General features: G+C 43.6%; 2 protein-coding genes across 2 annotated transcripts; both read right to left on the bottom strand.

Annotated features, from left to right (window-relative positions):
- Nucleotides 1–404: 404 nt before the first annotated feature.
- LOC143614836 (uncharacterized) lies at nt 405–16,751 on the bottom strand. Its single transcript, XM_077088156.1, has 5 exons — nt 16,561–16,751; nt 16,402–16,483; nt 15,673–15,739; nt 15,417–15,578; nt 405–1,358 (listed from the first exon to the last, which is right to left on the bottom strand). The coding sequence occupies exons 1-5, from the start codon at nt 16,700–16,702 to the stop codon at nt 1,122–1,124; spliced, it is 690 nt and encodes a 229-aa protein (XP_076944271.1). The 5' UTR covers nt 16,703–16,751; the 3' UTR covers nt 405–1,121.
- Nucleotides 16,752–24,588: 7,837 nt separating this feature from the next.
- LOC143614833 (uncharacterized) lies at nt 24,589–26,445 on the bottom strand. Its single transcript, XM_077088152.1, has 2 exons — nt 25,673–26,445; nt 24,589–25,537 (listed from the first exon to the last, which is right to left on the bottom strand). Exons 1-2 carry the CDS (start codon nt 26,443–26,445, stop codon nt 24,589–24,591), a joined length of 1,722 nt encoding a protein of 573 aa, XP_076944267.1.
- Nucleotides 26,446–27,014: the final 569 nt, after the last annotated feature.

The following is a 27,014-nucleotide window of genomic DNA, read 5'->3' on the forward strand; positions in this document are numbered from 1 at the left end:
TACTAGACTTTTGAACTTGTATGCTTTTGCAACACATTGATAATCATTGTTAAAACATTCATTTCGTGTTTGTATGGTCTTTATACAAAATGTGGTTATCGCACTAGAGATGGTGGGTAGAGTTTCAAAATTTTGATGTTTTTGATTATAGCATTCTATACTATTGAATAATTTCGACTTTGAGGTGGCTAGTGTGTCTTATGATTTCCAATAAGTTGTGGGATTTGATAGCAATAGCGGAGGTAAAACTTAATTAGTCAATTGATTATCATTACAAGACTCAAGGTGGCTGGCATGTATTATTATTCTAGCTTTCCAAAATAGTCGTATGACTCTTAACCCTAATGGGAGACGTTTTCCGTATGCACTTTTATGATAACACAATCTACTGATACACTTTAATGTGTAATTAAGTTATCCAAGAGATTTGAAGCCATGATATTGTTCATCTTGAAAGGACTCCTCTCGACTTCTTACTTTATTTATTTTTATGCATTGTTATTTTATCACTTCATCATTTACTTTTTTAAATCCGACTAACAAAACCAAAAGTTGAGTATTAGGAGATACCATGTCCATTGGTTCTATACAGGTTCTCGCCAATACTGTATCATTATACGATATGTACACTTGTTAATTGTGTGTAGTTGGGTTAAGCTATATGCTTTAAAAACATGCCTACATTTACACACATGATTATTACTATTGTTAAGAAAATGAACATTATTCTTTATGGTCAAAATATGTTACCTCTTTTTGATACCCGGAACGACGTTTTGTCAAGATAACACTAATCTCACAAATGAATTAAGTCATATAATGTGATAATGTGATTAACTATATGTTACGAGATAAGAACCTAATCACAATCTTTTACAAGTAAAATATGATGCTTGTAAACCATACAATTAACTTTAGAAGGTCAAGAGTCTCATGCTTCTTAAGAAGTTACAGGGATAATACGAAAACCAAAAGTTTCATAACATGAACTTGTAGCACCGTACCACGTTTGAAAATGTGAACCACGAAACAAACAAACAAACAAACAATAAACAGACAAACAACTGGTAATCGAATACGGACTAGACCCTTCTTGGTCGGAATAGTGATTTAGATGGGTTTTAGTGATCACTTGATTCTTTCTTGCCAAAAGAATGAACTACGTCGGAATAATAGTACCAATCAGCATGAGAAGATGTTATAGCCGGATCCCCTATCGGGTGATCTTTCACATAACTTTGAGCATCTTTAGCATCCGCAAGCCCGTCCAAAAACACACGCATCTCCACATTCGAACCTAAAAGATCATCTTCCTTGTTTTCGGGATCATAATTCGCAAGAGAAATCAAAGTGTTTGGCTGCAACAAAACATCAATAAAGGTACCAACTAGGAAAAACTCGCGCACGGGCACATATATATATAAAGATGCAACTTATATTTAAAGTATATAATAAGAAGTATAGTAGATATAGAGTAATACAGGATTCTTTAGAGGTAGGGTACTAAAAAGACCCAAATACCCTTAAGTAACACCCGCGGGTCAACCAAAAGCATGTCACAAGTCACCCGCGGGGCATATGAACCATCCGCATAGATCATCTGAGGAAGAAACACCCTCATGGAACATGCGGAAGCATCCTGGCACCCTCAAAAGTCATCCGCAAGAAGGAACATCCTTCCGCGTAAATGACCAATTACCTTCTAGAAGATTTGCCAAGATGCTTTCTTGGGCATTACGTGATCCTTCGGCCAATCAGCCAGTGACACTTGGCAAGGTTGCTATAACCGTGCACATGGCCAATATTGCTCCGTTAACCAATGATAAAGAGACACGTGTCCGGGTTGTTATACATGCACATGCAACGTATAGTCTGAACCTATCATATGAAGGCACGTGTCCAGACGGTTATGAGAGCATCTTCTAAAGAGACAGCTGGCCCAATCACTTCCCCACACCCTTCGGCTATAAATACCCTCTCAATCATCATGAGGTATTCATTCACTTCCACTGGACTCTTTCAATTTACTAAAGTACTTTACTCTCGTCAGAACTTTACTTATTCTCACACCGGAGGGTGGTTACGGGAAGACCCCCCCTCTTGTCCTTCCCGTAACGAGCTCACGGTGTTTGTTTTGCAGGTTCACGTCATTAGACTTTGGGGAATTGTGTTCATATCGTATAGGCAGTTAATCGTATCCTACCCTGTTGACTTACTGGATCTAGGACCCATTAGTGGGGAGTAGATCCGTGTTTCTTCATTGGCGCCATCCGTGTCTTTGTTAGAACAGCAAAAAAAAATTTCCGTCCTCTTTACGATATGAATCAATTACCTAAAGGGCCGACGGAGAATCAATCGCAACCTCCACGAGATCTCAATATTGAATCACGTGAAGGAGCAACATCCATTTTTGCTAGAATCACAAATTCTGCTCCACAAACTAATGTCGTTAACCCTGGAGGTTTTACCTTAGGTGGTTCAGCGGCTCGGGGACATTTTACTCCTATAGCAGATACTACTCCGGTTGATGCTGGGAATGTTGTTACACCAACTACTGACCTGGGGCATGTCACAGCCCCAGGAGGTTCTAACTTGAAGAATCTAGAACGAGTTACAAGAGAAATCCACCGAACTCAGTCGGAGTTAGGTTTGGAAGAAGATTCTGGTGATTCTAACCCAAGAAGAGCTCACCGTCATAGCTCCAGAACCGAAGGACTTTTGCCTCCGGACGAATGGCTTCGTGTTCAACAAGACAGTTTGAAAGCAGAATATGAACGTCGGGTCCGGAATGAACATTTCCATGGCCGTACCCTGACGTATGATGAGCCTCCCAAGAGATCTATCTCTCCTCCCATAAGGGGAAGCCACATCCAATATAGTCAGCCACCAGAACAGAACGTATGTGAGATCCGGAGGTTACGCCCTCGTCCTCGCATAGATATGCGGGTACCATCTTATGAGGATGAGTTGGACGGATATGACTCAACGTATCATCCGGAAGGTAGTTACTACAACGGAGATAGTCGCTTCCCTTCGTACGGAAAAACTAGCTATCCGCGGCCAGCTGTCCGCCATGCAGAATATCACAGTAATGCTGAGTATGATTTTTCCAAACCATATCGCCTGGAATCTTTTGCAGAAAAGTCAAAATTTATTTCAAGCATTGCGACAGCTCCGTTCCCGATTAATGCAAAAATTCTAACATCTGTTGGAACATATAATGGAATGACTGATCCTAGTGATCATTTGTTAAGATTTGAAGCAGTTGGAGGAGTCAGCGGTTGGACCCTCCCATATTGGTGCCACATGTTTGCACTTACATTCACCGGGGCGGCACAGGAGTGGTTTGAGAAATTACCATGCGGACAGATCAAAAGTTGGAAAGATTTTGTGGCAAAAATTTCTCAACACTTCAGCCAACAGAGAAAGCATACGCGTGATCCTTCAAAAATATTAGATATTGAAAGGCGAAATAATGGATCCATTGAGGACTTCATTACTTGTTTTAATAACTAGAGCCTTAACATCGGGGGAGTTAGTGAAGACATGCTGAGAGGAGCGTTCCGTAAAAATGTCCATAGTGACGCCTTAATTCGCACGCTAACTGAAAAAGACGGAATGCCCGAGTCTTGGGACGAAATCATGACGGCAGCTAAGTTGTTTGCAAGAACCGAAAAAATTGGGGTCTAGCAGCCAGAAACAGTTGCCAAAAGTCGAATTCCAGACCCCAAGACCAAACAGACAAGCCAAAGGGCCAATATGGTCAAGACTTCAGCTAAGTTCAGAAACGTCCAAACCATTCGATGCAAGATCGTTGATTAGCAATAAAAACAAGCGCAATTTTCCAGCATGGCCTTCCAATAGCAGCTGGACTCAGTTATCAAAATCTCCTTCAGAAATCCTCACAATGGAAAATTTGACCTTTCGCAAACCTCAACCGTTACCCAGGAAATCATTCCTCGACAACAAGAAACATTGCACGTATCACAATGATATAGGGCACAACACAAACGAGTGTGTGGCCCTAAGAAATGAAATAGAAGCAACAGTAAAGAACGGGAGGCTAGATCATTTGGTCAAAAGTGTAAGACCAGGGGCTGGTAAACCTCCCGCAAAGGATCACCAGGGCCCGACCAAAAGGCAAATAAAGGATCTCAACGTCCACATGATTCAGGGTGGTCAGCAGATCAAGGGTAAGAGGAAAGAATTGGAGGACGAAGAGTGGAAAAACGAGCCCGTCATTTCTCCGCGTATCAAAGGAGGACCGTGCAACAATAATCCTTTGATAAGTACTGCTCTATTTGGGCATTATCGGTCACAATATGTGTTCTTCGACACTGGTAGTACATCCGATATTATGTACGAATAGTGCTTTGAACAGCTTGAGGAAGATGATAAAGAACGATTACAACCTATCCATGCACCCGTTTCTGGGTTTGGTGGGGAAATAATGCACCCGCGCGGTGTCATTACATTCCCGGTCACACTTAGTGACGGGGTTCACTCAAGAGTTGAAGAGGTCGAATTTTTGGTTCTACCGGCAACATATAAACACGATATTATTCTCGGACGAGAGGCAATTGGTGACTTCAATGCCCATCCGTCCACAGCTCACGGAGCAGTAGGGGTCCCGACCATCACTGGAGTAGCAATAATTTACGTTAACCGACATTGCTTCACAACTGAAAGTTCAAGGCCAAGCAAAGTTTCAAAGAAGAATCAAAGAACTGAACCAGAGAAATGGATTCTTAACAAGAAATTCCTCGATCAAACCATAGTAATTGGCCCAGCCATTTCTGAAATCATCCGAACTTTTTTAAAGCAATTATTGACCAAGAACATTGACATTTTCGCGTGGCAGCCCGCGGACATGACTGGTGTCCCGCGGAGCATTTCGGAACACAAGTTAAAGGTAAATCCGTTGATCACCCCGATTGTGCAAAAGAAACGAAAGATGGGCCCAGAAAAAACGAAGGCCATGAATGAGCAAGTGCAAGATCTTCTTCATGCTGGGATTATACGAGAAATTAAGTACCAAACGTGGGTGGCAAACCCAGTGATCGTTCCGAAAAGCAACGGAACGTGGATAATGTGCATAGATTATAAAGATCTAAACAAATCATGTCCGAAAGATTGTTACCCACTTTCGAAGATCGACTTAAAGGTAGAAATTGTGGCCCCTTTCAAATTCAAGTGCTTCCTCGATGCTTACAAAGGGTATCACCAGATTCATATGGCAGCTGGTGATGAGGACAAGACAGCGTTCCGCACTGACCAAGGAACATTCTATTACAGAATGATGCCTTTCAGGTTAAAGAATGCGGGTGCCACATACCAACGATTGATGGATCAGGCCTTCAAGAGTCAGATAAGTCGAAATATCGAAGTTTATATGGATGATTTAGTGATAAAAAGCATCGAAGAAGACCAAATGTTAAGAGACATAGAGGAAACTTTTGAAACTTTAAGAAGCATCAATATGAAGCTGAATCCAGCAAAGTGTTCCTTTTGGATGGAGGAAGGAAAGTTCCTCGGGGTAATCGTTACAGGCACGGGTTTTAAGGCTAATCTGGACAAGATACAAGAAGTGGCCCGCATGCCATCTCCCGCATCCCTCAAAGAGGTTCAAACACTTAATGGGAGATTGGTAGCGTTAAACAGGTTTCTGGCAAACCACGCTGCTAAATCTTACCCATTATTTCAACATTGAGGAACTGCCTCAAAAAGGCACAATTCAGATGGACTCCGGAAGACGAACAAGCATTCTAGGAAGTCAAGAAGTGTTTAATGGAACTACCCACGTTAACTGCTCCTCACACGGGTGAACCATTAACACTGTATTTGTCGGCGTCCGACATTTCCGTGGGGGCTGTCCTATTGACGGATAGGAAGAATGTTCAAACTCCAATCTATTACGTCAGTAGAACACTATCGGACCCAGAAACAAGATATTCTATGTTGGAAAAGTTGGTTTTGGCATTGGTTTATGCCGCCAGACAGCTTCGTAGATATTTCTAGGGTCACCCCGTCAATGTAATAACCGGATACAAACTCAAGAACGTGTTGAGTAAACCCGAGTTGTCTGGGCGACTCGCAAAGTGGGCTATCGAATTGGGCGAACATTCGATAGAATATAAACCAAGACCGGCAATTAAAGGACAAGTACTGGCGGACTTTGTCACGGAAGTCCCTCAACACAAAGAACAAGAATTTTTAATTGAACAACAACCCCAAGCATCTCCGGAACAAGGGCAAGTTTGGTCATTGTTCACGGACGGAGCTTCAAGCAGCGAAGGGGCAGGTGTAGGTTTAAGGCTAGTTAACCTTGAGGGGCACGAGTTCACATGCGCCATCAAATTGGACTTCAAAAGTACCAACAATGAGGCGGAATATGAAGCCTTCCTGGCAGGTCTGCGGATAGCCAAAAAGCTTGGGGTGAAACATTTGGAAGCACGGGTGGATTTTATGCTAATTGCGGGACAAATAAACGGAACATTTGAAGCCAAAAATGATGTCATAGCTTCTTATTTGTCACAAGCAAGGGTCTTGATACGCCAATTTTCTTCTTTCAATGTTGTTCACATTAAGAGGAGTGAGAACAAATCGGTGGACGCTCTTAGCAAGCTAGCTTCAACGAATTTTGAACATTTTGCCAAAGATATTCGTGTTGAAGTTCTAGATCATCCATCCGTTCCACAAAATCAAGTCCTGGTAATTCAAACTGGCGTTGAATCATGGATGACGCCCATCAAAGCATACTTATCTTCTGGAGCACTTCCAACAGGAAAGGCTGAGGCTCGGAAGATTAAGCACAAAGCCCTAAATTACCAATTGACTGACGGTATCTTATACCGGAGATCATTTCTTGGTCCGTTATTACGTTGTGTAGACGCAGAAGATGCAAATTACTTAATCCGAGAAATTCACGAAGGCATTTGCGGGTTACACGTGGGACCAAGAATAACAGTTGTAAAGATTATGAACGCAGGGTATTATTGGCCCGGCATGCACTTAGACGCTGAGCAAGAATTCAGAAAGTGTGATTTATGCCAGCGTCATGCCCCCATGCAGAACATGCCCCCAACATTCTGCATCCAAAGAACGAACTGCTTCCAATAACATCTGCCTGGCCATTCCAAATATGGGCTATTGATATTATGGGACCTTTCCCAGAAGCCCCGGGACGAGTCAAGATCCTGATAGTAGCCATTGATTACTTCACCAAGTGGGTGGAAGCCAAATCAGTGGCATCAATCATGGCTTCAAGCGTGAAAAAATTCATTTGGGAATTCATCATTTGCCGGTTTGGTCTCCCGCGGGAATTGGTAAGTGACAATGGCACCCAATTTGCTGATAGCGGATTGCAAGGATGGTTGAAAGAACTTCAAGTCATTCAAACCTTTACATCCGTAGCTCATCCTCAAGCAAATGGTCAGGTCGAAAGGACCAACCGAACTATCAAGGAGGGGATCAAAGCAAGGCTAGGAACAAAACGAACGGGTTGGGTGGACGAACTGCCTCATGTACTCTGGGCCTTCCGCACCCAAAAGAACTCCAGTAATTTGGAGACACCCTTTAGCCTAACTTATGGTACTGAAGCTATGATCCCCGCAGAGATTGGGATTCCATCCGCAAGGGTTCTTCTAATTAATGATAATGATCGCGAACTGAGGATGAATCTCGATTTACATGACGAAAGAAGAGAATTAGCATCGATCCGCGAACACAATTACAAGCGACAACTTTAGAAGTATTACAACTCGCGGGTCCAGACATGTGAATTCGATGTGGGAGACTTTGTCTTCCGCAATAACGAGGCCTCCGGTCAGGAACTTTCGGGAAAGTTAGCCCCAACTTGGGAGGGACCTTATAAAATCAAACAAGTACTATCCAAAGGTGCCTACAAGTTGGAGAAGTTAGATCGGACAGAAATCCCTCGAACTTGGAACGCAGCACAGTTAAAGAAATGCTATATGTTGTAATTTTATTTGCTTTTTTTATTTTCGGCCTGCGCGCCCACATAGACTATTAAGTTATGCAATTTCTTTTGTTGTAAGAAGGCTTGTGCCCAATGTATGAAGAACGTCCAGTTAATTCCATGTTATTTTGATAAGTTTTAATCTTTTATTGACGAAAACGAAGTTCCGGACAGAAACTTATATTATGGTACATAAGACAAAGTGCGCCGGAAGAAAACAAGACTTCTTATTAAAGGTCAAATGAGATTACAAACAAAAGAAATATTTACAACAAAGACATATGTATTTACGGGGCGACATCCTCATCTTCTGTGGTATTATCAGCCTCCTCATCAAGTTCCAGTAGCTCCTTTAATTGTTCTATGGCATCCTCTTTATCTGCGAGCTCTGATATATGATCGGAGAGAGAAAACTTCAGAATATCGAAATCCTTGGTTTTTTCAAGAAGGATAGCAGTAGTGTTCTTGCCGAACAAGACGTATTCCTCCGGAACCCGGCCTTCGGAACAAAACTTATATACCTCTTCAAAGCCCATATGTCGGCCTGCTTTCTCGGAAGCACGGAGGAGCACCGCAACGCAATTCCCAAGATCGTCGCTGTTTCGAATGTCAGTAATAACCTATTAAGTCAAACAAACATGTGTGAGCACATACACATCCGAATAAATTAAGTTAACACAAAGACTTGATACCTTGGGAATCGCTATCGATAGAAGCCATTTCCTGTCCGCCTGAGCCCGGATAAGATCCATCTTATGACCGGCACACTCCAAGGCTTGGCCCCGATTCTTGGCATTCAGGTCGGACAAGCGCTTGTCCTTGCCGCCGAGTCAGCCTGAAGGGTCCTTATCAGCTCAGCTTGTTCATCCAGCTGTTTCTGAAAAGCAACCTTAGCTTCTTCCAAGGCTCGATGACTATCTTAGGCGTTAGTTAACGCCTTAAGAGTTTCTTTCTTAGCGTCTAACAAGTTGCGCTCAGTCTCTTCTAGCTCGTCGTTCATGGCCAACCAATCACGACGTATCTCCTGATTGGTGGAAACAGTGTTCGCCATGTGATAGGAGTTGGAATCTAGAAGGTCCTGGCGGATGCGACGACGTTGTCGCTCCCTCTCTGCAGGAGGGAGACTTTCATGGAGATATTCTTGGCAAACGTCCGCATCATTTAAAACGGAATTCCGACGCAATGACCAGCGAGGTCTATGTGGAGCAGTATCCTCCTCCACTTGAGATGAGGAAGCCTGCCCCCCATAGCGAAAAACACTAACCCCACCTTGATTCCGGAAGAAATTCTCTTGATGAGGTGGGGACGTGGGAAGACGATCGGATTCACCAACCTCTTTTTCCTTGTTAGGAGAATTATCCAACAAATCGATCGGATCTGGAACAGTGTTTAACCGTGAGGAGGGGGGAGTCGGAAGACGTGAATCCATCAAACCTGAAACATTTCCAAATTAAAATTCCTTAAGTCACCAAGGAGCGGAATATTCAAATATAATCGTAAAGGTTCAAATCTTACCTTTAGAAACGTCCTGGGTAGAAAGCTCTCGAAGACGAGCTCCCAAGTCCGGGATTTCAACCTCCTCCTTCTTCTTTTTCTTCTTCTTGGGCGCGACATCGGAAGGCTGTGTTTTCCGCTTTCCAGCAGCCTTTGAAGCACCCGCTTTTGTAACCAGAGGTTCGCCCTCAACGGATTGAGGACCACCTTCCTCACCTGTTGATGGATCGGTGGTGGCCTTCGAATCTTGCTTGCGGGTCAAACCTACAGCCGAAGGTGAAAGGTTAGTGGCACCAACTGACAATTCTCCTTCACAAAGTGATGATTCTTCACTAGATGAAAGAAGTACTACCACCCCGCTCGAAGTAGCGGCGGTTATAGGTCGAGGTTGAAGAATACCTTCACACTTCATGACAAACTCCTTACCTTGTGCGTACATCGCCTCGGAGACAACAGGCTCCGGCGTGAGGGTAGTGGAAAACAGAAAGTTATTCAGCGTACGATCCAGGAACGGAACGTTATGTTTTGTAATGGGGCGGCGTACCATCATGCCACCTATCTTATCCACAAGAGTAGAGAGGATCGTACCTTTACCTGCAAGCGAAGAATTTTAAAGAAAGTAAACTAAGAACCCAGAACGTTACAAGTAAAAACTTACTTCCATCAAAATTCTCATAATAAGGTTCCAAAGTGGGGAACGGCACAAATGACTCATCCGGGCATGCACCATCGCTCCCTCATGAATGGGACGCATGGGTGTCGGAGTCTTTGTTAAAGTAAGAAACCAGGCACGACCTTCGTATTCGGAAGTAGTGACTTCCGGTAATTTGTCCGTCGGTCTCCGATGAGTCATTGTAAACGGGATAACATCTTCCCGGATCCAGAAAAATTTTGTCTTCCACCCGTGGATACTGCGAAGCCATTCAAAACCAATAGATCCTTTACCGGTGGTGGCAAAACTGTACCAGCCTTCACGATAAGTCATCTTGTACAGCACGACAAACATACCAACGGAGGGATCGTAATCATGCGCTTGGCAACAAAACTCGAAATGCCGGATTCTTAGCATCCCAAAAGGATGAATCTGGGATAAATGAAAATACGCCGTCAAGACCGATTGTACGAATTTGTTTACGACAATCGAAAGTTCCCGGTGGTGAAATGGTCCAAATAAACGGCCATCTTCTTCGGCGGAGGCGCCGTTGCGATGGCTCCTTTCGACGGACGTTCGGCCTCCCATTCCGAAGGGAAGCCGTATACGTTTTTTATATCGTCAAAGTCCTTCTCCTTGATTTCACACCCAACTTCATTAATAGCAGGAGGATTTTTCTTCTGGGCAGCCATTTTGTGTAGAATATAAAGACGAAAGCAAGAAAGCAAAAGTTCTCTGATATAAGCAAAGGAGAAAATATGTAAGCGATAAGAATGGATTGAAGACATCAAGGCCTATTTATACTCATCGCAATTAATGCGACCGTCTGACTGACAGAGGAAAGAGAAAATGCGGGCCACAGGATGACCGACATGTCAGGCGGGAGATTCGAAAAAGTGCTTACAGGCTGTCAAACAGGCGTTCTACACGTCTTGTCAGCCACCGTTTAAAAATTATCTCTCCGCCACGTCACCGATACTATCCAACTTACACAAGTACAAAATTCAAAGAAAAGATATCTCACAAAGATATTATCAACATCAAGTTCTTTTCGTTAATATTCAAAAAGAGTAATTACAAAAACATGAAAAGAAATTACAAGTTCGGTTTTAATTCCTACATCTATCCTATGGGTTAGGGGCCGAAGTGCCTTCCGGAGCATTTGGGGAAGCATCCTCAGATTCATCATCATCAGATTCATCATCCTCTGATTCATCATCTATGTAGACCCGCAACTGTTTCACGCCATCTTCGGAAGAGGCGAACTCCGGAAGCATATTATGCAGCGGAAAAACAAGGTCATCATACTCTTGGACCCGCATGTCTAACTCTTGCTTCGCGTCAAGGCCATGAAGCGGGTAGCTCTCAATAGACTGTCCGGATTGGGCAAACGCCAACCCTTCATTGAAGCCCTTCACCCGGCCAACGCCTTCCGAAGCCGTTGTCAAGTTAACGAAGTAATCAGTAAGCTCCGTGCTCCTCTTGATATGACAGATGACCTATGAACAAGATTCGTCAACATCATGGAATTAAAAACACAACAAATAAACAGTATATGAGAAAACTTACAGATTCAAGGCCATGATTGAGGAAGTACTGCCTTTACTTCTCAGCGCGCTCCGCCCTACCACGAAGTTCTCGCAACTCGACGGAAGTACGGTTGCTCGCTTCAGTTTGAGATTGCAAAAGGGAGTCATATGCAGACTGCATCTCAGCAGCAGTCTTATCTTTCAATTCATATTGCTCCCCTTACAACTTTAAAGCTTCCTCGAGCTCTTTGGATCCGGGCATTCTGACGAGACATCTCGTCCTGTGCCTTCGTCAACTCGTCCTTCTTCTTTTGAGTCTCAGCTCGAGCGCCTTCCAGAACATGGTTTTGTTTCTCGCAGGCCTCTTTCCACCGTTTAGCAGCATCAGCATTTCGCTCTTTTTCCTTTTTGAGTGCAGCTTCGGCATCAGTCTGTTTCTACCTAGCTGCACTCGCTGCTTTACGGTGCTCCTCGGCTTCCTTATCCGCAACCTTCACGGCCTCGGAAGCCACACCAAGCTTCCCGCCCAGTGTTCGCCACTCCCGCAAGATTTCCTGACTACAGGCTAAGCAGTTAGTCAAGGAAATAGATAAGTCAGTATGAAGTTCTTGACGGGAGCGGGTCCGTTGGTATGCCACTTCGGCAGGCGGCATACAATGCTCAACAAAGTTCATGCAGGTCTTGGGATCTGAAACCCGCGACCCATTGACAATGTCCCAAGACGGGACAAATAAGTCATAGTCTCCCCCCAACTGTACGTCTCCAAAATATTGAGAACTCGAGGTTCCGAGACGAACAGGAGTGGAGGAAGACTGTTGTGGACTACCTTGTGAGGAACCCCCTCCAGCTTCATAAGCAGAGGCTCCAAATAAGAAATCATCCTCTCCACCCGGTTGTAAAAGGCGAAGAGGTAGGGTTGAACTGAGAAGAAGGTCGCATGGGAGATTCGTTAACCCTGAAACCTTTAGAAGTGACTTCAGGATTATCGTGTTGAGAATCGGTGACATCCCCACCCTGGAAAAGATAATCCAGGGATCCGGCAGTCACCGATTGAACGTTAGCCCCCTCCACAGTCGTTTCGACAGGAGGGGTAACAGGCTTATCCGCTTCCTTCTCCGGAGGAGGCGAAGTTCGTTTTTCAACATTTGGTGTTGGCGTCGACAGCTTCCCAACAGTAGGACACTCAGCAATGGACGGATCTGCATAAGAAAATTATAGTCATAGCCCATTTTCAAAGAATAATAAAAGTTAACAAATAAGAACTCACCAGATGCTGTCCCTAGACGCTCCGCAAGGTTGGGCGGTAGTGGTTTCCTCGGACGATGTGTCCGGCGTTTCTTCGTTTTAGGCTCCTTCCCGGCATCCGCAGCACTAGTACCTGCGTCACTTGCTTGGGATACACGGAGGGATCTCTTCCGGTAAAGTTCTGCCAGCAAATGAAAGACAGATGAAATCTCAGGAGCATCATCCGAGCTTTCCTCCTCAAGGAGGGCGGAATCGTCACTTAGAATGACGACCGTCCCTTCGGAGGTCAGCGCATTAAGAGGCGGAGGGTTCAAGATATACGCACCTGATTCGAAGATAGCCTCCGAGACAATCGGCTCAGCACGTACTTTGACCGGAAAAAGGAAGTATTTAGCAGTCCTTTCAAGAACAGGTGTATCCTTCGCATTACGGATATTCCTACCCATGCAGCCCTTGCCATCATCTAGGGCGTTCAGCATCGATCCAAAACCTGGAAACAAACAAAAAACGTTAACAATAAAAACTCAAAAACGGAAAGGCAAAGGAATAAAGTAGCAAAATTCACGGCCATCTAACTCAATAAAAACAGGCTCCATGAAAGGAGAAGGCCACAAGCGGCTCATGCCCGCCCACACAAGGGCTTCCTCAGGAAGTGCTCGCATCGGCGTCGGCAAAGTAGTAAGCGTGCGAAACCAGTCGCGCTTCTCATGGGTTGCCGGAGTGATGTCAGTAAGAGCACCGTTAGGAGCGCGACGGATCATGGTCTCAGGCACCACATCCTCAGAAATCCAGAAAATTTTTTTCATCCAATCCTTGGAAATTTCTTCAATAACATTGCCGATAACCCTATCAGTCAAACTATGGCAAGTGAACCATCCATTCCGGTTAGCCATTTTGTAAAAAATAACGAATCGGTCTAGCCGGGGTACTAGATCATGTGCCATACACACGAACTCGAAGTGTCGAATTCGCATGACGGCACGAGGGTGAAATTGAGATAAGTGAATCCCAAACGCCATAACCAACCGCATAAAGAACTTTGTGATTGGAAGGTGAAAGTTCCCACCGTCAAAATAGTCGACGTATAGAGCCATCTTCCCAGGAGCTGGAAAGCTGGCTATAGAGCCGGCAGAAGGGAACTCCGGTCCCCATTCCGGTAGAATGCCATAAGTCGTAATAAGTTTATGGTATTCCTCTTGGTCCCAGTGGACTTCTATCTCATCAATCTCAGATTGAGCAGACGCCATTACAAACACTTGGTAAAATATCAGGTTATTTCAACAAAGATTAAATGATAGATTGAAGAAAGAAAGCAAGTTCGTATTTAGAATTCAAAGACGATAAAACTTCAAAAAGAAGTTAACTCCCTCTATTTATACCCACCGCAATTAATGCGATGGGATGCTAACAGTAGAAAGAGAAAAAACCGTCCAGTAACGGATCGCCACGTCACGCGGACAATTCGAAAAAGGGAAAAAGTTGTACAGTCGGGTACAGTAACAGCCGTTAAAAACGTCCTGTCACCTGCACACGCGCGTGCGAGTGGTCAACTTGTCCTTTTTCATGATTATCCACAGCAACAAAAGATATTTCTCACCAACTTGCAAAGTCAAAAATCCCCAAATCCACATTAAGTCCAGAATTTCACTTGCATAAAATACTTCACACGGAAGAAACACTGGACTGGGGGGACTTAAAGAGGTAGGGTACTAAAAAGACCCAAATACCCTTAAGTAACACCCGCGGGTCAACCAAAAGCATGTCACAAGTCACCCGCAGGGCATATGAACCATCCGCATAGATCATCTGAGGAAGAAACACCCTCATGGCACATGCGGAAGCATTCTGGCACCCTCAAAAGTCATCTGCAAGAAGGAACATCCTTCCGCGTAAATGACCACGAGGTAATGTCCCGGGCCATCTGTCAATAACCAATTACCTTCTAGAAGATTTTCCAAGATGCTTTCTTGGGCATTACGTGATCCTTCGGCCAATCAGCCAGTGACACCTGGCAAGGTTGCCATAACCATGCACATGGCCAATATTGCTCCGTTAACCAATGATAAAGAGACACGTGTCCGGGTTGTTATACATGCACATGCAACGTATAGTCTGAACCTATCATATGAAGGCACGTGTCCAGACGGTTATGAGAGCATCTTCTAAAGAGACAGCTGGCCCAATCACTTCTACACACCCTTCGGCTATAAATACCCTCTCAATCATCATGAGGTATTCATTCACTTCCACTGGACTCTTTCAATTTACTAAAGTACTTTACTCTCGTCAGAACTTTACTTATTCTCACGCCGGATGGTGGTTACGGGAAAACCCCCCTCTTGTCCTTCCCGTAACGAGCTCACGGTGTTTGTTTTGCAGGTTCACGTCATTAGACTTTGGGGAATTGTGTTCATATCGTATAGGCAGTTAATCGTATCCTACCCTGTTGACTTACTGGATCTAGGACCCATTAGTGGGGAGTAGATCCGTGTTTCTTCATATTCAGAAGGGCCGTCACATGATCAGAGATCAACAACGTGTTACACGCGGAGTAATTTCCATCACGCCATGCACCAGATATATACTTTTTCTTCCATATATGCCTGAGTTCTTTCAAGAATAGCGGCTTCTTTTTGTTGTCCGGACACATGAAACCCGTCTCCGTGCATTGGCCTTGATCCTAACAAGTGTCGTTAAAACATCAAAGTTACCCTTGTGGTCGTGATAGTGGTAGTGATGGTAGACTAATAAACTAGAAAACTTGTCAAAGTTGCCCAAGTAAACAAAAGCTTGTTTTTGAGTTCTCCCACTAAATTGGTCAGAACTTCATCTATGTTTTGCCTGAAAGAAAAAGACGTAAATTAAATAATATATAAAAATTATAACGAGTAAACGAACCAAAGATCCAACAAATCGTTCATGCACCTTTTGACAGGAAAGATCATTTATTTTTATTTGTTAAATAATATAAATATGAACAATATTTTATGTTATTTATTTATAAAAGAACCAAAAAAAATCGTTTAATCATTTGTGTTCTATGAATTATTCGTTCATGTATATCTTTTGAAGAGAGTCAAGGAGAAAACCACAAGGTTACAAGAAAACTGAGAAAAGTATAATCAATCAATTATTTTCATATATGTTTTCATTTTCTTTTAGTTAATAGGTTCTTTAAGGTAAGATACTTCTTTCACTAATATATATCTTTTCATTAATCTTTGTTCACATTATCTTTCAACAGACAGAAACAAATACATATCAATCTAAAGTTATAGCCTTATAAAAACATTGAAACATGGTCCTAGATTTAGAAACATATCGATAAAGATTATGAGAGTTAGCAGTTTTAAAAAAATGTATATTTATTAATAAATAAACAACACAAAAATCCGTTATATCAAGCATCCGTTTGTTTATTTCTTAAGTTAACTTAAAACTAACAAAGACTAACAAAATAACGGGTGAATAAAAGAACATTTTAAATAATTTGTGATACCAACTCCATAGCAGATGACCAAATTCCCACTTCAAAACTCTCAAAACAAAACTTCAAAAACTCTCGACAAAACGGCCTCTTGTAAACTGTACATACACATAACATATAATCACGTTACTAAACAAAATTAAAAAGTGAATAATATATAATATTGTTCACTCACTGTTAAAATTCCCAGTTATGAAATCCGGATGGCGGATTATAAGAATGGCGTTTGGCCTATGACGATGAGCTCGGTTAACGAGAAACCCACCGATAGGAAGCACAAGAAGTTTCTTTTTAGGACCAAGATTAAGGTTATCCATGGATACACTTAAACCGATTCCTATTTCTTTTTATCATCTTGGCTAACACGATCAGTGTTATCTTTATCAGAAACAACAACCATCTTCTTCATCATTGATTGTAAGGCCCCGATCGCGGTGCCCTACATTGGATGTTAGATTTACTCATAAACACGAGTCTACAAATCAGAATTTATTAAAACTTTCGCGAAAACGTCAACGTTAATCATTCGATACAAAAACATTCGATCTTTTCTTTAAAACATAAAATACAACATCATAATCAAAACATCATTTCTCTTCTATCTTCAGATGTCAGTCTTTCAATCCATGTCATGTGTCCTCCTCATGCTAGCTCATTAAACACAATAACCTGTGTGTATACTAAAAGTCAGCTACGCTGAGTGAGTTCTAGTTAATCAAGCAACTTACATACAACCATTACATGCAATTATATACGTGTCCGAAGACACATAGTCAACTATCTATACTGCTTACCTTACCACTTAATCACTTACCTGTCACTTACGTCTTAGCCACTTGTTTGCGGGAGTACGTAGAGGCTTGTCCTCCCACGTTATCTCATTATGCCACTTTAATAATGGAGGCACGTATAGGCTTACCCTATCACGCACTATCGTTACGCCACTAACACCCTTGATAGACCCCTTACCACTTCTATCACACTTTCATCTACGTGTCTATAACACACTTCCTATCAGTTTAACATTTACATATCAGTTTAACATTTACATAATAAGCAAGTCACGCCATAACATTCACACGCATATAATCACTTAGAGATCATTTCCTTTGTCGACACGTGCAATATCCGAAGATCGTTCACGTACCGATAAGCTTTCTTTCATAACGTTCATACATCATCCTTACATTACATACATTATTCATATCTTTATTTATACCTGACAGTATGTGCAATATTCGAAGATCGTTCGCGTACCGACAAGCAATCATTCGTATCTATCACATATATCATACATGGCAGACACTTACCATTTAAGGTAAGAGTATTAACTGTCACATCGAGTATGCACACAACCCCAAAAATATAACAAGAAATGGGGGCTAGAAACTCACCTGGATCCTATTTCTTTCTCCGTTAATTGTTATCCCTTTCCGTAGTTGTGCACGGCTAACTGTTGATCATATATATATGTTAAGTAACCGTGTAACTAGTTAAGTTGGTAATTTAGCTAGCTAACGTATTTGTTAGGTTAGGCTCGCTTGTTTAGTTAAACGGATCCATCGGGGTTACATCATTTAACGAAAGTCGTTATTTAGTTCCTTGCATTTCTTATGTTTAACGTTCACACTCTTTGATTATTATATTTGTTTCAATCATCATATATTTGTTTTCATTGGTCGGCTAGTCCGTTTATTATAACCTAATTTATATTACCCAGCTCACTTCCCAAGCCCATCTTGTAAAGCCCGATGATTCATCTTGCACTCCACTTCCCAGCCCAACTGATCCAACCCACCTTGTACTCCTTCTGGCCAAATTCTGTCAAGCCCAATACCATCAAGTATTGTATGCGAGTCATGTGTGTATCTATACGACTATACGAGTCCAATAAACAGATCCAAGGTAGAATCTGGTTCCATTGTAATCGAAGCTCAATGTAAGCAAAGTAGGGTGATCAGGTTAACTGTAATCGATGGTCCAATGTAATCGATTTGAAGCAATTGTAAGCGAGTTCTATTGTAACCGACCTAGGTTTGATGTAATCGATCTTGCATGTAAGCGATATAGGATGATCGGCTCACTGTAATCGATTTGGTATTGGTACTATGGTGTAATCGGCTAAGGAGTGTGATCGAGTCTCCCTTATAATCAGTCACCCATGTAATCAAATCACAATGTATGTGATATCAATGTAAGCGATGTTTAGATTATAAGCGAGTTCAACTGTAATCGATTTTCAGGTTTGTATGCGAGCTGCTGGTTTAAGTTCAGTGTATGCGAGCATGTGTATGTTTATATACACTAAGTATTTGTATGAGATATGTGTAATTGTATGCGATTGGACATAAAGTAAACGAGTTCAGCTTGTATGCGACTTCCATTGTTCATCCAATTGTTGCTGAACTCGCATACAATGTATGCGAGTTTGTATATATTTATTTGAAGAAACACGAATCCACCCCTCAAGGTCTAACACGTTAGTCCGAGGGATTAAGATAGGTATTTCCCACGATGGGTTATAAACCTTCCTGGCGCAGATGAGTATATCCTGCAAAACAGAACACGATGAGCTCGTTACGAGGAATGGGGGGTATTTTTTTGTAGCCACCCTCCGGCGTGAGAATCAGTATTTGATCGTATGGAATATATTTAGTAAATATGGGAAAGGGTATATCCTTTACTATTTGGAGATCACCTGGTATTTATAGCCGGAGGAGAGAGAGAGGATGGTCAACCACGTTATCATATCTTTCCATCAATAATATTCTCCTTTCGTGTGATTGTGGAGGTTGGTGGAAGTTGGTGGGCATCGTGGCCTTTTGACAAGGACGTTTCGTACTATTTTTTACCATCCTTCGTGTGTTGTACGGTCCCCATTGGTTGGGTGTTTATTCCCATGTAGATTGTACCTTTTTGTCCCATGTTTGTGAGACCTTTGCGGTACCATTCCCTAGGCGTCAGGGAATGCATATTATTTTAAGGAACTACTTTAGCGCCATTTATTTGTCTGGCGCGTGGCGGTTACTCTCGCCATTTGTTCCTCCCAACGCCTTGGTTGCGCTTGGTTTGGGTATTTATACTTGTTAAATGGTGGGTTTAATACCCTACCTCTACAAGTCCCCATAGTCTATAGATGTCCTTCTCCAAAAAGGGGAGCTGTGGACTTATAATGGGCTTTTGTCTTCTATTGTATTTTTTCAACCGTTTGTGTTCCGCTCGTTTTATATCAATGTTGTCTGTTTGGGTATTTGGATAATGAAAACCATTCTTCCCGACAAGCAGGTACTTAACAAGCATCAGTCGATATTCTGAATGCCATGGTTTCGCGTTTTGGTGGGTAATTTTAGGAAATCATCCCTTAGCGGAGCCATAATTTGGTGGGTGATTTTTGAAAATCATCCCTTGACGGAGCCTTATTTTTGTGGGTGATTTTTGAGAATCATTTCTTGGCGGAGCCATATTTTGGCAGGTGATTTTAGAAAATCATCCGTTGGCGGAGCCATATTTTGGCGGATGATTTTTGAAAATCATCCCTTGGCGGAGCCATATTTTGGCAGGTGATTTTAGAAAATCATCCGTTGGCGGAGCCATATTTTGGCGGGTGGTTTCTGAAAATCATCCCTTGTCGGAGCCTTATTTTGGCGGGTGATTTTTGAAAATCATCCCTTGGCGGAGCCTTATTTTTGTGGGTGATTTTTGAAAATCATCCCTTAGCGGAGCCATATTTTGGCGGGTGATTTTTGAAAATCATCTCTTGGCGGAGCCATATTTTGGCGGGTGATTTTTGAAAATCATCCCTTGGCGGAGCCATATTTTTTATCAACACTTGTTATTTTCTCATGTGTTGATGACGTGTATTTGGCGTGGAGGGGTGAATTAAATGCGAGTCAGTGAAACGACAGTTGGATGTGACAGTTTGGCGACGGTTGCTCTGCAGTTCAGCTTTTTCGCCTGTGTCAGGCGAGTGGGCGAGAATCCCGGTGACGCGCCCAGCTGTAACACATTTCTACTGGCGTTTTATTACCGTGGCAGTTTATTATTGGGCCGCGTGTCGTCTTATCCTTTTTGCACCCCTCCCCGTTAATAATTTCGACTAGTATAAAAGGCGGGATTACTCCATTTTGAAATCACTTTTCCACCTTTTTCTGCATATTTTTCTCTTCCTTCTTTTGTTGAATCCTTTCTCCTTTATGGCTGAATCTTCTCAATCATCTAAGGCCAAGAAGAACAACATTTTATCGGTGGCGTTTCTCCCAGGGGTGGTATAACCTATTTACTCGCGGGAGTGCCAAAGCGATTGCTTTGGATGCACCCCAGAGTTTGCACGAGTGGAAGAGTTTGTTCTTCTACGTTTCTGCGCGCGTGGTGCCTCACTCTATGCATTTTTCGGATGCAAAGGATCTTGCTGAGCCTAACGTGGCTCCTTATTCCGGTTCGGACTGGTTCACCACGTTACAAGCCAGCCTTTCTCCGCTCCGTCACTATTCTGAACACGCGCTGGTGTTGTTTGGGATGAGTCGCATCTGGGAGGATGCCCATAAGGTGTCGGTCATTTATAATGGCGGTCAGGGTTAGTATCGTCTTTCTTTTCTTCTTTTGAGTATTTATATATAATAATAACCCTTATTTCTTTTCTCAGAGGTGGACGACCGCCTGCTCCTTTTGCAGCCCGTGGAAGAAGGCGTGAAATTGTTGAGGCAGAGGGATTTAGGTCCTCGCGAGGAACCGATCCTTACCAGGACCGCCCGGAACTTTGTGTTTCCTCTTCCTATGGGAAAATCACTTGCTCCGCGACCGCTGCCGCCTCCTAACTTTGTTACCCATCAGGGTGGTAAGCTTTTTTATGCCGCTTATTGAACATAGTTCGTTATTTACTTCTTTTGCTAACTTTCCCCCTTGGTTTTCAGGTAGACGACTTAACGTTGTGCGTGTTCCTAAGTGCAGTAGTAGGAACACCCAACGCAGTGGTGGGGAGATGGTTGCGTCTCCGATAGATACCGCCGCGGAGGATGTCGTGGATGATGACGACGATGCCGTGCTCATCTCCGCGGTCCCATTTGGGAATCCGGTATTGTCGCCTGCATCATTGCTTTAAGCACTCGGTTCAAGTGATGTTGTGGTGTCTTCCGCAACCACCTCCGCACAGGTTTCTGTTGGCTTCTCTTTGCATTCAGTCCTGCAGCCTGTGACTGCTGTGTCTGTCTTGGACACAAGTCAGTCTGTTGCTACTCCAATTTTGGTGGTGACAGATCTTGTGTCTTCTGCAGCCGCAGCTCTTGGAACTGTTGTGGATACGAAGTTCGTATCTACCAGTTCATCATCTTCTTCTTCTGTAGTGGGTGGGCGTTCACTGTTCCACACCATACGAGACCCACCCCTGTGATTAATGAAGATGATGGAGAGGTACACCGCCTCTTCAAAAAGCCTCGGTTTAGCAGTTTTGTGAAGGGAAGCAGTCTTGTGAAGTTGCCAGGTATGAGTTTTACAACTGATTTTAAAATTATTTCTATGTGGCTCCCCTTTAATTTGTCTTTAACTTGTGTCTCAGGTACTTTGGCGATTTCTTCATCGACTTCTGCTTATGTCGCTGCATCTTCCCTGGCGACAGTGTTCACTAGTTTGCCGATGATGGCAAGTGTTGGCGGCTTTTCGGAGGCGATACCTTTTGTACAGATGCTGAGTTTTCCAATGATGGTGGGAATTGTTGGCCCGTCTAAGGCCGAAACCATTGTGACGACTGTACACTCATCGACGGAATCTTCTATTCCGATCGTGTCCCAGCCAACGTCGTCTGCTGGACCGATGAAGGCGATTGTGGACGAATCGCCTAAGGTTGGTCTTGACTCGGGGGGTATTTCTTTTGCTGACCTCATAAAGTTAAGGCAGTCCTCACCAGAAAACATTCTTAATGGTGATGAGGTCGTGCCGCCGCCTTTCACTCTTGGTGCGACAGTCCAAGGTAGAATTTTTGAATTCTGCGGCGGTAGTAGTGGCGGGTTGTTGAATGTAGATATTGATCCCCGCGATTCTGTGGAGGCGAATCAAGCTTTTCGTCCTCAATGGAAGGTTACTTGCGGCGCCAATTTTGAACACCTGGCCACTTGTACAGAGTTTTTGGAATATGTTCCTCCTGGCGAGCGAATTGCTCGCAAAATCCAACCTCGGCAAAGTTTGTATTCCGATGCTGCTTTTCACCAAGTCCAAGCTTTATCTACCTTCGGTGAATTGCTGCGCGAGAACCGCGCTCTTCCTGAGGAGAAGATTGATGCAAGTGCTAGGACTAGAGAGATTGAGCAGTTAGTAAAGGACGCCGAGGATGCCGCCTGGAAGGCGGGTAAGGAATCGTTGGAGCAACGCCAAGCTCTGAACGATGTTGAAGCGAAATTGGCGAAAGTTGAGGCAGATTTGGCAGAATCTGTCCGCGAGCGATTTGTTCGCTATAAGGAGTTTGAGACTACCTGCAAGAAGTCTAACGCTGATCTTGTGGATGCACGCAGTCGCGCTCTTGCTTCCAAGGAGGCTTCCGCCAGACTCGATAGTGAAAACGCTGCTTTTCGCAAGCGTATTGAAGAGTTAGAGGCGGAAGCTGCTTCACGGAAGGAGGATGCGGGCAAGCTGGCTGACACATTGGTCTCTAATGAGGAGACCATTAAAGCTTTATCTACTGAGTGTTCCGCTGCCGCTGCCGACTGCGACTGGTTGTTGAAGCACGACATATGCAAGGTATGTTGTAAATGTTTTTATACTTTGACTTGCGTTTTATTGACGTCTTAATTATGTAGGTTGCCCAGCGCATCATCACCGATGATGACTTGACACGGTGCGTTGGCACTCTTGTTACTGCTTCTCGGCAACTTGGTCATAAGATCGGCTTTCAGGATGCCGTGACGCATCTGCGTGATAATCTCCCTCCTGAAGCCTATATTCTTCAAGCTATTGATGTGGAAGCGGAGTATGCCGCTGCTGAGGCGGAATATGATGCTCTTACGTTTCCCATTCTTTCGGCGGTTGCTGGGTATTCTAAGGAAGAAAATGGCGTGCAGCTGTTAAGGGAGCTGCTGGAGCCTTAGTTGGCTGGTCCGTCCGCCACATCTGGTGGTGACCCTGGAGATAGCTCGGCTGCTGTTGATCTGTCTGGAAACAGCGTCAACGATGTTGACTAGGCTATCTTTGTATAGTTGTAACTTTTTTTTTGTTCTGCGGGTGTTGGTACCCGCTTGTAATTATTTGTTTATAAATTCAATGAAATTTATGTTTTGTGAAAGTGCGGAGTATCATTTCCATTTAAACTTGTTTGACCATTGGCCTGTGTTTACAACTTTGGAATCGATTTACATATAACATCTTCACAGTTGCGCTGCATTCCATGTTCTGGGAATTGGCGAGCCATCGACTTGCATCAGGCTATAGGCACCCTTTCCTAATACTTCCTTAACTTGATAAGGGCCTTCCCAGGAAGGCGCTAACTTGCCTTGCGCATGCGCTCTTGATGCCTCGTTGCCGCGGAGGACGTAATCTCCAGCATTGAACTCGCAAACTTTGACTTTTGCATCGAAGTATTTCTGCAGTTGGCGTTTGTAGTTTTGCTCTCAAATTGCGGCCAACTCTCGACGCTCTTCCAGGAGCATTGGTTCTAGGCGCATTTCCGCTTCATTGTCTTTTTGCATTGTTACCCTTGGTGATGGAACGCCGATTTCGGCTGGAATCATTGCCTCAATACCATATGTTAGGCTGAACGGCGTTTCTGCGTTGCTTGTATTTCTTTGGGTTCGTATGGCCCATAGGACATGGGGTAATTGATCAACCCATCCTGACTTGTGGTTTGCCAACCTTTTCTTGATTCCGCCTACAATAGTTTTGTTGGCGCGTTCTACTTCACCATTTCCTTGTGGGTGTGCGACGGAAGTAAACGTTTGCGTAATATTGAGCTCTTTTAGCCATCGTTGGATGTGTTGATCCACAAATTGTGTTCCGTTATCGCTTACCAGATTCATAGGTAGTCTGAAACGACAGATGATGAACTCCCATATAAACTTTTTAACGTTGGCTGCGTTGATTGTTCCTACCGGCTTTGCTTCAACCCATTTTGTGAAGTAATCGATTGCCACAATAAGAAACTTCACCCGCCCTGGCGCTTCCGGGGATGGTCCCGTTATGTCAATTGACCATTTCTGGAATGTCCAAGAGGCTGTTACAGGGATCATGGCGTTTTCGGGCGCAGGATATTTGGTGCATGACGTTGACAGGCGCTACATTTCCTTAGTTCTTTTTCGGCATCTACATGCATGCCCAGCCAATAGTATCCCGCATTCATTACTTTGGCGACCACCATTCTTGGACCCGCATGTACACCACATATTCCTACATGAATTTCCCTCAACAGATAATTTGCGTCTTGCGGATCCACGCATCTGAGAAGTTGTCCTAAGTACGATCGCCTGTACAGGATGCCATCTTGGATTGTGTAATTCAGGGCTTTGTGGCGGGTCGTTCGAGCCACCGCTTTCTTTTCTGGCAAAATACCCCTCTTGAGGTAATGGATGATTGGCGTCATCCAACTTGTTTCAGCCACTGAACACACAAAAACTTCTCTGTTCATTGTTGAAGGTGTTTTCAGAACTTCTATGCGAACGTCTTTTGCAAGGTGTTCGAACCCAACCGATGCCAATTTGCTTAAGGCATCTGCCTGCCTGTTCTCGCTTCGTCTGATTTGCTTTACCTTACATGTGATAAAGGTCGACATTATCATTTTGACTTGTGCTAAGTACGACGCCATCTTGTCGACTTTCGCATCGTAGGATCCTTCAATCTGGTTTGCCACCAGCATTGAATCTACATGCGCTTCTAGGTGTTGGGCTCCTAATTTTTTCACGATTCTTAACCCTGCCAACAACGCCTCGTATTCCGCCTCAATGTTCGTACTTTTGAATTCTAGGCGAATCGCGTACGTGAAATGTTGTCCCTCCGGGTTGGTTATTCTTAGGTCCGCGCCTGCACCCTCATCATTAGAAGCTCCGTCTGTGAACAACTTCCAGACTTCATCTTTTCTTTGATCAACAGGGGGTTCGATCTCTCTTTTGCACTCTTCCTCTTTTTCTTGAGGAATTTCCGCAATGAAATCAGCCAAAACCTGGCCTTTGATCGCTGGCCTTGGTTTATATTCGATGGCATGTTATCCCAATTCTATCGCCCATTTTGCAAGCCTCCCAGAGAATTCTGGTTTCCTCAGTACATTTTGTAAGCGAAAGTTGGTGAGAACATGTATTGGATGACCTTGAAAATACCTTCTCAAACGTCGCGCCGTCTGAACCGGGGATAAGACCAGCTTTTCCAAGGAGGAGTATCTTGTTTCCGCGTCTGCTAAGGTGCGGCTTATGTAATAAATGGGCGTTTGAATGCCATTTCTTTCCACCATCAAGACTGCGCTGATTGTTCTTTCTGATGCTGCTAAGTATACTACTAACGGTTCTCCAGCTTTAGGGGCTGTTAGCGTTGGTAGTTCTGCCAGGAGCGACTTGATTTCTTGGAACGCTGTTTCTGCTTCTTCCGTCCATCGGAACTGAGACTTCTTGCAGTTTCTCAAGGTTGAGACGAATGGAAACGATCTTTCAGCATGACTAGACAAAAATCTGTTCAGCGCGACTAATCTGCCGTTCAGTGTTTGTACTTTCTTGACAGATTTTGGCGAAGGCATGTTTCGCACGGCTTCCAGTTTTTCTGGGTTGGCTTTGAAGCCACCATTCGTTACGATTACCCCCAAGAATTTCCCTTCTTCCATGCCGAAAGAACATTTTCCTGGGTTGAGCTTCATGCTAATTGACTTTAAGGTTTTGAAGGTCTCTTCGATATCATTTAACATGGTTGCCTCCGTCTTGCTTTTAATAACCAAATCATCCATGTAGACTTCCAATTTTTTTCCGATTTGAGGCTTAAATTCTTTATTCATCAACCGCTGGTAAGTAGATCTGTCGTTCTTAAGGCCAAATGGCATCATTTTATAACAATACGTTCCGCTGTTTGTTCTGAACGTCGTCTTGTCTTGGTCTTTTACCGCCATGTGGATTTGGTGGTACCCTTGGTATGCGTCTAAAAAACATTTGAACTGAAAGGGTACCAGCGCGTCTACTTTAAGATCGATTTCTGGCAGCGGATAACAGTCTTTTGGGCACGCTTTGTTGAGATCTTTAAATTCGATGCACATGCGCCATTGACCGTTTGCTTTAGGTACCATCACTGGGTTGGCTACCCATGTTTGGTATTGAATTTCACGGATTATGCCCGCCTTTACCAGATGCTAGACTTGTTCATCGTAGGCTTTCGCTTGATCTGGCCCCATTCTCCTCTTTTTCTGCACTACTGGGACAAAGGCTGGATTAACTTTTAATTCATGTTCCGCCTTGTTTCGCGGGACTCCTGTCATGTCTGCTAGAGTCCAGGCGAAGACATCAATAATTTTGATTAACAGTCTCTTGAGTGCTGCCCGTGTTTCTTCGGAGATGGTCGGTCCAATGGTTATGCTTTGCTCGGGGAACTTTTTATTGAGCACCCATTTTTCCACTTCCCGACTTTTTTTGGTCTTTAGTATCTTTTGGGGCGGTGTCTTCCTTTCCACCATATTGCATTCTT

Source organism: Bidens hawaiensis, unplaced genomic scaffold (genome assembly GCF_021521415.1).
Source record: "Bidens hawaiensis isolate Kalapana, Puna unplaced genomic scaffold, B.hawaiensis_p1.1 tig00041188_1, whole genome shotgun sequence".
NCBI lineage: Eukaryota > Viridiplantae > Streptophyta > Magnoliopsida > Asterales > Asteraceae > Bidens > Bidens hawaiensis.